At 40.4% G+C, this 14,372-nt stretch overlaps 1 protein-coding gene across 1 annotated transcript in view; it reads left to right on the top strand.

The window, feature by feature from the left end:
• Positions 1 to 12,467: 12,467 nt before the first annotated feature.
• qars1 (glutaminyl-tRNA synthetase 1) overlaps positions 12,468 to 14,372 on the top strand; it is a 61,680-nt gene continuing 59,775 nt past the window's right edge. Inside the window, exon 1 of the mRNA XM_004914097.3 lies at positions 12,468 to 12,654. Coding sequence (XP_004914154.1) covers positions 12,541 to 12,654 — 114 coding nt within the window. The 5' untranslated portion in view covers positions 12,468 to 12,540. The remainder of the gene's footprint in view (positions 12,655 to 14,372) is intronic.

Below are 14,372 nucleotides of genomic sequence, written 5' to 3'. Positions count from 1 at the left end.
TGGCCACCTTTAGCCTGCAATCCTACGGCAACTCTGAAACAAGGAGATGTATTAAGAGGGGCAGAGTGGAGACAAAAATTTAAGGGAAAGTGCTTTATCAAAAAAGGAAAGACTGTTCTGCCCGACCCCCAGACCCAAATTAATTTAACCGGGACTCTGCTACCTACCTACTCTGCTTGTACCAATTGCTAGAGATGTTTCAAATTCTGAATTCAATTTGGGATTTAACTTATTCCCAACAGTTTCCTTAAATTCAGATTTGGCCTATTCTCAACAGTTTCTGTAAATTTAGATTTGGCCTATTCTCAACAGTTTCTGTAAATTTAGATTTGGCCTATTCTCAACAGTTTCTGTAAATTTAGTTTTGGCCTTTTCTCAGGAGTTTCTGTAAATTTAGATTTGGCCTTTTCTCAAGTTTATGTAAATTTAGATTAGTCCTATTCTTAACTGTTTCCGTAAATTCAGATTTGGCCTATTCTCAACAGTTTCTGTTGAATTCAGATTTGGCCTATTCTCAACAGTTTCTGTTGAATTCAGATTTGGCCTATTCTCAACAGTTTCTGTTTAATTCAGATTTGGCCTATTCTCAACAGTTTCTGTTGAATTCAGATTTGGCCTATTATCAACAGTTTCTGTTGAATTCAGATTTGGCCTATTCTCAACAGTTTCTGTTGAATTCAGATTTGGCCTATTATCAACAGTTTCTGTTGAATTCAGATTTGGCCTATTCTCAACAGTTTCTGTTGAATTCAATTCAGGCCCAATCCCTAACGACACCCTAGCTATGCCCGGTTACACCCTGACCATTCCTTTGTCCCCCCAGTGCCAAATATATGATGTGTTGAGAGAGATTAGCTGCCTGCAACAAATCTCTGCTACCAGGGGCGACTAACATTTCCAAAATGCCTTTTCACCGACAATAAACTGAATCGCCAGTGGCATACACGTTGCTTCGTTTTTCCAAAGTCACACAAAGTTTCCTCCTGCAGACAACTTTGCACAACTTCAAGAAAAAAGAAGCAACATGTATGCCTTTCCACCAGTGAGTCACTTTGTTGCCGGTGGAAATGCATTACGGAGAGTCGCCTGCAGTATCAGAGATATATCGGCAGCTTCTAATTTCTCAGTGGGACATTAGCCTTAGCATGCTTGCTCTTGTGCTTATCCAATGGCGATTGAGACTTTGTCCAGCTGCTGCAATGTGTAGAGCCATGAATGATATTTCACACCTAAGAAAGAAGAAGATTAAATTATTGGGGTGCCATTAGGCTAGGCATCCCCAGGGAGTCAGATAATTAACCTTTTGCCCTAGGCTGGTGTCTTCCATAAAAAAAATCAGTTGGGTACTTTCTTATAGAGCACATGCCACCATGTTATTATTATTAAAACGTATTTGTAAAGGAACAACATATTCTGCAGTGCTGTATAATAAATGGGTGTATACATTGAACACACAGATTTACATACAAAAAAAACAATAACTAATACAAGAATTAAAAATCCATGTATCAGTTGGGCATGGGATCATTGGGTAACTTCAAGCAACATTGATACATGGCTCTCTTTAAGACAGTAAACGAACAGAAGACCTCTCGCACACCCTTTGCTCTCCAAGATACTTTAGCGCTCGGTGCACAATGTTGGAGGGATCGGCACCCTCCCAAAATTCCAAGTAGAAACTAAAACACTGGCACTCAGGAGCTGCAAACGGGACTAGCCCTTTAGAAATCTTTATTGCAGAAATGCAACGTTTCGGGGCAAAGTGACCCCTTTGTGAAGCATGTGTGAGTGTATTTTATAATAATAACCAAAATAAACAAAGTACCAAATTATAGTACTTAAACTGATTAAGTCTTAAGGCAGACGATTTAACCTAAATCTAAAATGTTTTATGATAAGTTGTAGAAAATATACAAATACTTAGGAAAATTATTTATTTGTCAAATATCACACTTTGTTGCCAACAACAACTACATATAATTGCAATAAAATACGCCAGTGATTATTGTGGCCTTCAGTTTAAATTTAAGGAACTCATATAATTCTTTACAGACAGGCCCCACCCCAAAAATGACAAATTAATTAGGTTGTCCAGGTCGAAAGTGCTCAAAAACAGGACTGCAGCCAAATGGTACAGATACCCCACAAAACTCAACAAAATATACAGTGCCGTATCCCCAAATTGTTGGAGATGCGGAAACCACCCAGGCACTCTTATACACATATTCTGGAGCTGCCCAGTCCTCACTCCATATTGGTCCATAATACAGGACACCATCAAAACAATTACGGATATCGAAGTTACGGATGCACCACTACCGATCCTCTTTCACGATACTCCCACCCCAATTAAAGCATATAGAAACTCTGCAGCAGACTCACAGAAATTCATCACTAAATGGTTCCACTGGAGAGAATTTGCAAACTCAGATTCCTACAGGCGGCTTTGTCTCGTGTAAGATTTTCATTAAACAATGCTTCACGCCTCATAGCTTGAAAGTACATCCATCCTTGAGCTAGGCGTGGGCCCCGGGTGGACCTCCGATCCCAAGTATGTACCTTTCGTGTTCTTTGTATTTTAAATAACCCACTACGCTACACACCTCATTGATTGTGCAAAACCACCAGATTGACTTTATTACATCGCCATAATATTGTTTTTGACATGCTTCTGGAATATTAGCTGTTTACCTGTGCCAACCATGTGTATAGATGGACCTCTTAATGCAAAAATCAATAAAAAATGTATTGAATTTAAAAAAAAAAACAGGACTGCAGAACATGTGGCCACTCTACCATGGGAGCCCTTGTGTTGGCCTGGCTCTGGCTATATGAGCCCTATAGTGCTCCTGAATGACAGGTCCTATGGCTAGAAAACTAGCTTACATAACATATATAAGACTTTTGAAAGCAAACACACAGCTGGCCAGCTTACGAGTGGGTAAAAACTAGCATGTTAGGCAATGTAGGACCCTCAGAATGATCAATTCAAATAGATTACCTATCATGGGTTACATCCACTATTGAGTAAATATTAATGAGTTTTGAAGATTAAGGGTAATATATCCTGCTTAGTCCCGTGGGAGAGTGGCTGTGTTCCTAAGAATTTATATACAATCAGAGATAAGGAAATTAGAGGAGATAACTTATTTAATACATAATAGAAGTACAGAATATTCAAGGAAATTGGAACTCTGGCTTAATTACTTGAAAGGCAAATAAATATTAAGTCAATAAAGTCTCCCTTTTAGTAGGAGCCCCTTAACTAATGTGTAGAATACATGCTCAACCCCGTATGATTTTTAACGATGAAAAGTAGTGATCAGATTTGTTTATTGATGTTCATTGTATAATTAATAGTAAAAACTTGTTGTTATGACTTGTATACTATCTCGGTGATGCATGTTATATGTTTACTAATACCCTCCCCCCCCTTATTGTTTTCTGTATCCCTCTCTGTTCATTTTGAAAATAAAATAAAGAATATATGTATTAAAAAAACATTTATATACAATCCATTTCATATGGCAAGTCGATTTTTCCATTTGCAAGAATTTATAATTTGCACCCTAATTTCACTTCCCTGTCCCAACTAAAAGTAATAGGAGTGGCATATATAAATATGGCCCTGGGTGACACCCAATATCCTTAGAAGCAGGTAGAGCAGAAAGTGCAATTGAGGAGTTGTATCAGTGCAGCTGCATTGGCAAAGCACATGCTACTTAATGGTCACACATAAAACTGGTATTCTTGAGCTAAAATGCTGCATTATGGGCAGCTCCGGACAAAGATGCAGAATAGGCCCTGGCATTTCAAATAAACAGAGGCTCCAATAGCCCATCTATGGCAGTGCTGTCCAACTTCTGTGGTACTGACGACCAGAATTTTTCTGGCCTAGAAGGTGGAGGGCAGTCATGGAAGCCAGTTTTGACCACTCCTCCTTTTTAAACCGCACCCATGTTATCACAAGAGCTTTTAAGACCATCCCCACATGGGGGATGGTCTAGTGGTAGAGGAGCAAAATCCCACATGGTTAGTGCTCACATCAGGGGATATCACCCTTCATTAAAGGAGAAGGAAAGTCATTTTGGCATTTTACTGGCAATAGATTCGCCACATTAGTGCCACCTAGAACGCTATATTTATTCTGCAGAAAGCAGTACCATACCTGAGTAAAGAGCACTAGAAGCTTTCTCCGTTTAAGATAGCAGCTGCCATTTTAGCTTGGTCTTTATAGGTTCCTGTTGCAGCTCTAGCTATTGTAGCTCAGACAACACATTTCTAAGGGGGTGAGTTTTATGAATTCTAATAGGTGGGGGGAGAAGGAGAGAGCTGTGCAGACTCTGGCCCCTGGAATGAAGTTTTCTTCTGACAGAGGAAGTCAGAAACCCTAAGAACATGTTTACAAAAAAGGAGACAAGAAATCCTGTGTTTGTTTTGAAAGAGGACTTTTCTGTGAGTGCTTATGGCTGTATTTACATAGACCTTTTTTGATAAAGTTTTCACCTTTACTTCTTCTTTAATATGTGGCAGAATTATATTATGTAATATAAAGACCTACCCTTAAATCCATATGCCTCCTCCTTCCCTCTGGATAGCACAGCAACCCCTAGCATATAATTACACACCTTAATGACCATATAATGACTATTTCCAAATGCTAACAAACTCCCAGAATAAACTCCTGCCAGGTTCACCTCCCACAGTTATAGCTTCAAATGGTAACAGACTACTGCTGCACAAAGATGGCTGCCCCCTCATAGGGGAACATGGGGGATCAGACAGACAATGTAAAAGCATCTGGCAAATTTAGGCATCAATGCAAAATTATAAACAACATGCAAAGACAATGTTATGACAGATGTAAAAAATGTTTCATTTCTGGTGTCAGTATCTCTTTAAGGTGTGGAGCACAGCCGTGTCCCGCATGCAGTTCCTGGGTAAATGAGTTTTAATGGGATCTAATTTTACACACCTTATCGCTTTAGAACTTGCGTAGGAGGCATAAGTAAATAACTCCTTTTTGCATTCTGACGGCACTGTATCCTTTTAACTGATCCAATGACTGGCCTTATGATGCAGAGATAAACACTACAGCATATCCTGCTCATATTGATGACTATAGATTTCATGTGTGGAACTCAATAATGAACTTTCACAATCACCTACTTTTATTAGCTATTCTATATTACCCATGTCATTACTTACATAAGCCTCAGGGGAAGTAGTCATTCAGATTTCATAGAGTATGATTCTTCTTTTTATTATTCCTCATTGTTATATCAGTCTCACTCCCACTTTTATATCAGTCACAGAGAACTAATAACATGGCTACAAATGCTGTATGTTATATACATAACTTACTGTATAAGCCCACAGGTTCAACAGTAATGGCCGTGACACACGGGGAGATTAGTCGTACCGTAACAAATCTCCGTTGTCGCGGGCGACTAATCTCCCAGCAATGCCATCCCACCGGCTAGAATGTAAATCGCCAGTGGGATGGCATACATGGCGCCGCGATTTGCTGAAGTCGCTGAAATTGCCTTGAGAGGAAACTTCGGTGTGTTACTGCCTTAATGCTCCAAGCATTCAAAGTTGTCAGCTCCCCATCCTTTGATCTCCTTAGGCCATCTTTTGTGTGCCAGCGGCACTGCACATACACTGGGCTGCTGTTGAGAAGCTAAGTTTATAGATCATCTGAAATCAGCAAAACATTAGTACAGGTATAGGACCCGTTATCCAGAATGCTCGGGACCAATGGTATTCCGGATAAGGGGTCTTTCTGTAATTTGGATCTCCATACCTTAAGTCTACTAAAAAATCAATAAAACATGAATTAAACCCAATAGGATTGTTTTGCATCCAATAAGGATTATTTATATCTTAGTTGGGATCAATTACAAGGTACTGTTTTATTACTACAGAGAAAGAGGAAATCAGTTTTAAAATTCTGAATTATTTGATTAAAATGGAGTCTATGGGAGACGGGTTTCCGTAATTTGGAGCTTTCTGGGGTTTCTGGATAAGGGATCCCATACCTGTATTGTGATGCAGAATGCACTGGTTTCTATTCTGTTAAGTGAATTGTTTAGCAGATTTCTCGAGGCTGCCAAACAAGCAGATCTTTCCCTGAGTTGGCCTCTGACATGCTGGGCCACATAAGGCAAGACATTAGTGATGTGCGGGCCACCCCAATACCCGCGGGACCCTCCTCACCCGAGACCTAACACTGCCGGCTTTCCAGTTCCACCTTGGGAATTTATAGGCGCACGTCCGACACCCCCTTTTGTGATGTCATGGCGGGGCGAATGCGGGTCTATAAATAAAGGGGAAAAGCCGGGTCGGATAGGGTTGGAAGCGGGTGGGTTAGGGTTGGGTGCGGGTCGAGTATTTCTCCCACACATGACTGGATCACAATGCAGGCCTGTGCAGACCCATGAAAAAATGAACATCAATGTTACTGTTCAGTTTTATAAAGCAGGTGGCAACCACAGCATGAAAGGAAACTGTAAAGGGGAACTCCACCCAAACACAACTTCAGCTTTTTGAAAGCAAACATAATTTCAAGTAGAGCTGGGCGGTATGACCAAAAATTTATATCACTGTATTTTTCAAAATTATATCGGTGTCACGGTATTTGACGGTATTTTTTTTTAGGTATGCAGCTGTTCACAAAGAGATGTTCTCCATCCCTTTGGGAACATTGACTGGGTATTCATAATAAGGGAAATATTCTTTCCTTCTGGTCATTTACTTAGATGCAGGTTTATGAGACCTTTCGTCAAAGAAATCTGCTTTGCAACGCATTATCAAGAATAATGAGCTTGGTTATGCTGCTGATTATGTTTTTTTAATGTTCTTAGGCAATTTTAAAGTGGACCTTTATTAAAGATACAAAATTGTCTAAAAGAGCACTGCCCTCATAAAACTAGGGTCACAGGTGGAATGTAGCAGGGCTAATATGATGAGTAATGGTAAAAATCCACTATTTGTGTTCTCTTCTTAAATGTCATGGTTTGGTAAATGGATTTCTCTACTTTCCTAGGAGTGTGCTTCTACATTAGTCTAGCAGCAGTCGCAGCCGCTCTCTCCCCCTCACTGCTGACGTGTCACCTGTGCGCTCATTTCTTCCCCTTCTGCCCAAAGACAAGCGGCGATAGGCCCTTTTATAAAGTTGCGCCCGTGTGTACTGACATCACGTACGCACGGGGCACCCGTGCGTACGTGACGTCCGTACACGCGGGCGCCCCGTGCGTACGTGACATCAGTACGCACGGGCGCAACTTTATAAAAGGGCCTGCCTCAACCGCAACCCCAATCTACACCGGTATGGGGGTATTTGAAAAACTAATATCAGCTTTTAAAAAAAAAAAAACGGTATTCGGTATATGGCGGTATACCGCCCAGCACTAATTTCAAGCAACTCTGCAATATACATGAATTTAAATAATATGCAGCCTTTTTATGTACAGTATGAACTGTTCCCTAAGCCCCGCCCCCTGTTCCCCTGCTGATCTGGCTGGCTACTTTGAGACTCAAAAAAAATGTAACAGTAGCCGCCTGCCCCCAACCCGTGTCCCCCAATCCCCTGCACATATAATGTCAATGCAGAAAAAGAATACCAATTTTGCAGCTGGATTTTAGCATATAAAAATAGCATTTATTTTATAATTTTTAAAGGATCAGATAATAGTACAGGTATGGGACCTGTTATCCAGAATGTTTGGGACCTGGGGTTTTCCGGATAAGGGATCTTTCTGTAAGTTGGAACCCCATAACTTAAGTGTACTAAAAATCATTTAAATATTGAATAAACCCAATAGGGCTGTTCTGCTCACAATAAGGGGTAATTATATCTTAGTTGGGATCAAGTACAGGTACTGTTTTATTATTACAGAGAAAAGGGAATCATTTAACCATGAAATAAACCCAATAGGGCTGTTCTGCCCCCAATAAGGGGTAATTATATCTTAGTTGGGATCAAGTACAGGTACTGTTTTATTATTACAGAGAAAAGGGAATCATTTAACTATTAAATAAACCCAATAGGGCTGTTCTGCCCCCAATAAGGGGTAATTATATCTTAGTTGGGATCAAGTACAGGCACAGTTTTATTATTACAGAGAAAAGGGAATCATTTAACCATTAAATAAACCCAATAGGGCTGTTCTGCCCCCAATAAGGGGTAATTATATCTTAGTTGGGATCAAGTACAGGTACAGTTTTGTTATTACAGAGAAAAGGGAATCATTTAACCATTAAATAAACCCAATAGGGCTGTTCTGCCCCCAATAAGGGGTAATTATATCTTAGTTGGGATCAAGTACAGGTACTGTTTTATTATTACAGAGAAAAGGGAATCATTTAACCATTAAATAAACCCAATAGGACTGTTCTGCCCCCAATAAGGGGTAATTATATCTTAGTTGGGATCAAGTACAGGTACTGTTTTATTATTACAGAGAAAAGGGAATCATTTAACCATTAAATAAACCCAATAGGGCTGTTCTGCCCCCAATAAGGGGTAATTATATCTTAGTTGGGATCAAGTACAGGTACTGTTTTATTATTACAGAGAAAAGGGAATCACTTTTAAAAATTAGAACTATTTGCTTATATTGGAGTCTATGAGAGATGGGCTTTCCGTAATTCTGAACTTTCTGGATAAAAGGTATCTGGATAAGGGATCCCATACCTGTAATAGGTGTAGTAGGGGGTTCTGTGTTGTGTGGGGCTCTTTAAGATATTTTAGTTTAGAAGCCAGAGCTCCCCTTTAAGCAATATCATCACCCTACACTGCACAGTTATGAAAAGGTAACTGAAATGACCTGGTTATATTCCTGTATATAAACTGAGAAAGATGGGAAAAAACCCTCCTAAATGCAACAAATTCCTCATTGGTAAACTTGGCATTAAAGGTTTAATTCACCTTAAAATTAACAAAACTTCCAGCCCACAATGTAAATGTTGTCTGATCTGCTTGTCATCAACAATGATTATTATTTTTCTTACCTCTGCTATTTAAATAGCTTTATGATTTTGTGTATATATATATATTAAAGTGTGTGTGTGTGTATATATATATATATATACATACAAGAACAAATGGAGCACACCCTATAGAAATTCAACCGCCCAGGGTGCTGGCAAAAAAATTGCTATACAGTGAGCCGCACACACAGGGACTTTGCAAAAAAATCACACTTTTAATGAGAAAAAAACAAGTCCAAGACTTGTCCCTGTGTGTGCGGCTCACTGTCTGTGTATGTATATGTATATGTGTGTGTGTGTGTGTATATATATATATATATATATATAAAAAAACGCTCTCAAAACACACTTTTCACACTGTATGCTAATGTATTCACACCTATGACGTCATTGTTTGGCGCCAAATTCCTTTTTTTCAGTGCACCATTGTTTGTTTCACATTGTCTTTGAGAAAGGCTGTGGATGCAGCCGAAACGTTAGATGTTGATTTGAATAAAACTTCTATATTTTCTTAAGACCTGTGAGTGCGGACTCTCTCTACAGCTACTCCATCTATTATTTTGGGACTGCACCCAGGCTCCCTTGGACCTACTTATATGTGAGTGCCTGTCTTCTTGCAACATACTTGCACTATATATACAGGTTCTTTTCAAAAAATTAGCATATTGTGATAAAGTTCATTATTTTCTGTAATGTACTGATAAACATTAGACTTTCATATATTTTAGATTCATTACACACAACTGAAGTAGTTCAAGCCTTTTCTTGTTTTAATATTGATGATTGTGGCATACAGCTCATGAAAACCCAAAATTCCTATCTCAAAAAATTAGCATATTTCATCCGCCCAATAAAAGAAAAGTGTTTTTAATACAAAAAAAGTCAACCTTCAAATAATTATGTTCAGTTATGCACTCAATACTTGGTCGGGAATCCTTTTGCAGAAATGACTGCTTCAATGTGGCGTGGCATGGAGGCAATCAGCCTGTGGCACTGCTCAGGTGTTATGGAGGCCCAGGATGCTTCAATAGCGGCCTTAAGCTCATCCAGAGTGTTGGGTCTTGTGTCTCTCAACTTTCTCTTCACAATATCCCACAGATTCTCTATGGGGTTCAGGTCAGGAGAGTTGGCAGGCCAATTGAGCACAGTAATACCATGGTCAGTAAACCATTTACCAGTGGTTTTGGCACTGTGAGCAGGTGCCAGGTCGTGCTGAAAAATGAAATCTTCATCTCCATAAAGCTTTTCAGCAGATGGAAGCATGAAGTGCTCCAAAATCTCCTGATAGCTAGCTGCATTGACCCTGCCCTTGATAAAACACAGTGGACCAACACCAGCAGCTGACATGGCACCCCAGACCATCACTGACTGTGGGTACTTGACACTGGACTTCAGGCATTTTGGCATTTCCCTCTCCCCAGTCTTCCTCCAGACTCTGGCACCTTGATTTCCGAATGACATACTTTGGACCACTGAGCAACAGTCCAGTGCTGCTTCTCTGTAGCCCAGGTCAGGCGCTTCTGCCACTGTTTCTGGTTCAAAAGTGGCTTGACCTGGGGAATGCAGCACCTGTAGCCCATTTCCTGCACACGCCTGTACACGGTGGCTCTGGATGTTTCTACTCCAGACTCAGTCCACTGCTTCCGCAGGTCCCCCAAGGTCAGGAATCGGTCCTTCTCCACAATCTTCCTCAGGGCCCAGTCACCTCTTCTCTTTGTGCAGCGTTTTCTGCCACACTTTTTCCTTCCCACAGACTTCCCACTGAGGTGCCTTGATACAGCACTCTGGGAACAGCCTATTTGTTCAGAAATTTCTTTCTGTGTCTTACCCTCTTGCTTGAGGGTGTCAATGATGGCCTTCTGGACAGCAGTCAGGTCGGCAGTCTTACCCATGATTGCGGTTTTGAGTAATGAACCAGGCTGGGAGTTTTTAAAAGCCTCAGGAATCTTTTGCAGGTTTTTAGAGTTAATTTGTTGATTCAGATGATTAGGTTAATAGCTCGTTTAGAGAACCTTTTCATGATATGCTAATTTTTTGAGATAGGAATTTTGGGTTTTCATGAGCTGTATGCCACAATCATCAATATTAAAACAAGAAAAGGCTTGAACTACTTCAGTTGTGTGTAATGAATCTAAAATATATGAAAGTCTAATGTTTATCAGTACATTACAGAAAATAATGAACTTTATCACAATATGCTAATTTTTTTAAAAGGACCTGTATATATATATATGTATGTACGTGTATATATATATATATATATATATATGTACGTACGTACGTACGTACGTACGTGTGTATATATATATATGTATACAGGTATCGGACCCCTTATCCGGAAACCCGTTATCCAGAAAGCTCCGAATTACGGAAAGCCCGTCTCCCATAGACTCCATTATAAGCAAATAATTCAGAATTTTAAAACTGATTTCCTTTTTTTATGTAGAAATAAAACAGAACCTTGTAATTGATCCCAACTAAGATATAAATAATCCTTATTGGGGGCAGAACAGCCCTATTGGGTTTATTTAATGGTTAAATGATTCCCTTTTCTCTGTAATAATAAAACAGTACCTGTACTTGATCCCAACTAAGATATAATTACCCCTTATTGGGGGCAGAACAGCCCTATTGGGTTTATTTAATGGTTAAATGATTCCCTTTTCTCTGTAATAATAAAACAGTACCTGTACTTGATCCCAACTAAGATATAATTACCCCTTATTGGGGGCAGAACAGCCCTATTGGGTTTATTTCATGGTTAAATGATTCCCTTTTCTCTGTAATAATAAAACAGTACCTGTACTTGATCCCAACTAAGATATAATTACCCCTTATTGGGGGCAGAACAGCCCTATTGGGTTTATTTCATGGTTAAATGATTCCCTTTTCTCTGTAATAATAAAACAGTACCTGTACTTGATCCCAACTAAGATATAATTACCCCTTATTGGGGACAGAACAGCCCTATTGGGTTTATTTAATGGTTAAATGATTCCCTTTTCTCTGTAATAATAAAACAGTACCTGTACTTGATCACAACTAAGATATAAATAATCCTTATTGGATGCAAAACAATCCTATTGGGTTTAATTAATGTTTTATTAATTTTTTAGTAGACTTAAGGTGTGGAGATCTAAATTATGGAAAGACCCCTTATCCGGAATACCCTTGGTCCCGAGCATTCTGGATAATGGGTCATACACCTATATATATATATATATATATATATATATATATATATAAAAGTATATATAAAGTTTTCCCATTACACGTGTCTCCCATCACATGGTCGCACCCTACAATACCACGCCGTGTAGCTTGCCATGTGTTCGCCCATGGGCCCTTTAAACGTTCCATGCCTGATGCAAGAGAAAGTTCCCGCCCACTTCCTCTTTGATGTGTCTGGAAGTAGCCGCCGCTAGGTGTGCTGGGAAATATACTTTTCATTGCTTTTTAATCTGATTGGCTACTCGATTTTTTTCCGCGACTGACTCTGACTTGCCATTGGTTGCTCTGCCTCTTCCCCCTTTTCCCGGTTCTAAGATGGCTGCCGAGTCGCTGTCCCTCTTCACAGCCATCGGTCTTAGTGAGCAGAAGGCTCGGGAGACCCTAAAGAATGAGGCACTTAGCTTGGTGCTACGGGACGCGATCGTACAGGTACTGACCCGGGGTGCTGGCACTGTGCAGAGCTGATGGGAGACGGTGAAAGTGAGAATTGAGCAGTGTGAGAGCTTTCCTATATGCTTTGCCTTTACACTGGCTGCCTTCCTTGTGGGAAACCTGTCTGCTTTTCTATTGCCGTAGTTCTCAAGAGATGCTAGGAATTGTACAGACATAGCTGCCAGGTTATTGGTTTAGCACATCCTATTGGCATCTTTTAACACGCCCCCATATTATAAGCATGTGGTATTGCTGTGAGCTTTGTGACCCCACAGTAGGCGTGTCCCTTCCTGATCTCTGCTTTAGGGGTGGGGCCAATGAAATATATTGAACTGTAGGTCTGAGATTTCAGCAGTGCCCTATACAATGTTTTATTAATGTAGACAGCAGTGCTGTACGACAGAAAGGTGTATATACCAAGTGTGGGCCACACAGGAGGAAACTAGTTCCACTTGTTCTTCTGGCTCTATGGGAGGCCTTCTCTGCTATATACATTCTTCCCCTTATAGCAGGGATCCCCAAACATTTATAACCATGAGCCACATTCAAATGGAAAAAGTGTTGGGGAGCAACACAAGCATGGAAAAGGTTCCTGGGGGAGCAAATAAAAGCTATAATTGGCTATTTGGTAGCCCCTATGTTGACTGGCAGCCTATAGAAGGCTCTTTTTGGCTTTACATTGGGTTTTATGCAACCAAAACTTGCAACCAAGCCAGAAATTAAACAATATGCACCTACTTTGAGGCCACAGGGAGCAACATCCCAAGGGGTTGGTGAGAAACATGTTGCTCACAAACCACTAGTTGGGGATCACTGCCTTGTAGGAATAAAGGAGGCCATACATGTAGCAATTTCAATCTTTTGTGCGAAAAGATTGTTCCTACCCTCCATTGACATTCAGGGCTGAATCGTCAGATAGGGAGGTAGAAACAATAGGATTTCTACCGCCTTCTGCCGATTCATCTCTGAATGTAGATTTTGCTCGGGCGCCTCCAATGGCGCCTGATCAAAATCTTTTGACCTGGCCTACCGATGAGACAACCAATATCTGCAGCCTTTTGCAATATCGGCCACTTCGTCGAGCAGCCATACACACAACGTGGTTTTGTACGATATTATTAGTGCGTGCATGGCCGACTTAACACATACTGGTACATTCTGTTTTGGATGCCTTTTATATGAGTATATAATGGCCCTACGATATCTACCAGAATCTGTCATGGATGGGGGTCAGCTTGTCCTTGGGGCAGGTAAGAAAATCTAATCTCTTGATGGACGATTTTGCCCCCTTGTAGGGTATCTGTCCATTGGGCTTGTGAGCTCATCAATCAGGTACTGTACAGAAGTGATAGTCACAGGAGTGTGCAAATCATACCTTTATGGTGCTATGCCCCACCCCTTCTGGTGATGTACTAATGTTTACCTTGCCCAGTCTCTGACATCACCAGAGGGGGAAGCTGGGGTCCTAACACATCTATAAAAAGTCTGCATCACTGCCCATATAGGATAGCCCATGTATGGCCACCAAAAGGTCATGTGTAACATACCAGTCGGGTGACAACTCTACTGATGAAATATTTGACCAGCCTGGCCAACAAATCACTGGCTAGGGCTGGTGCCAGCATTAAAAATTTAACAGCAATGCACTTACAGGTAATTTGTAAGGGTGGCAACCCTACCTATAAATCCCTCCCTGACCCTTGCCATTGCCAATC

The sequence above is a fragment of the Xenopus tropicalis genome, chromosome 4 (genome assembly GCF_000004195.4).
Source record: "Xenopus tropicalis strain Nigerian chromosome 4, UCB_Xtro_10.0, whole genome shotgun sequence".
NCBI lineage: Eukaryota > Metazoa > Chordata > Amphibia > Anura > Pipidae > Xenopus > Xenopus tropicalis.
Note: the sequence above shows the minus strand (reverse complement) of the source record. Positions and strands in the feature narration are given on the sequence as shown.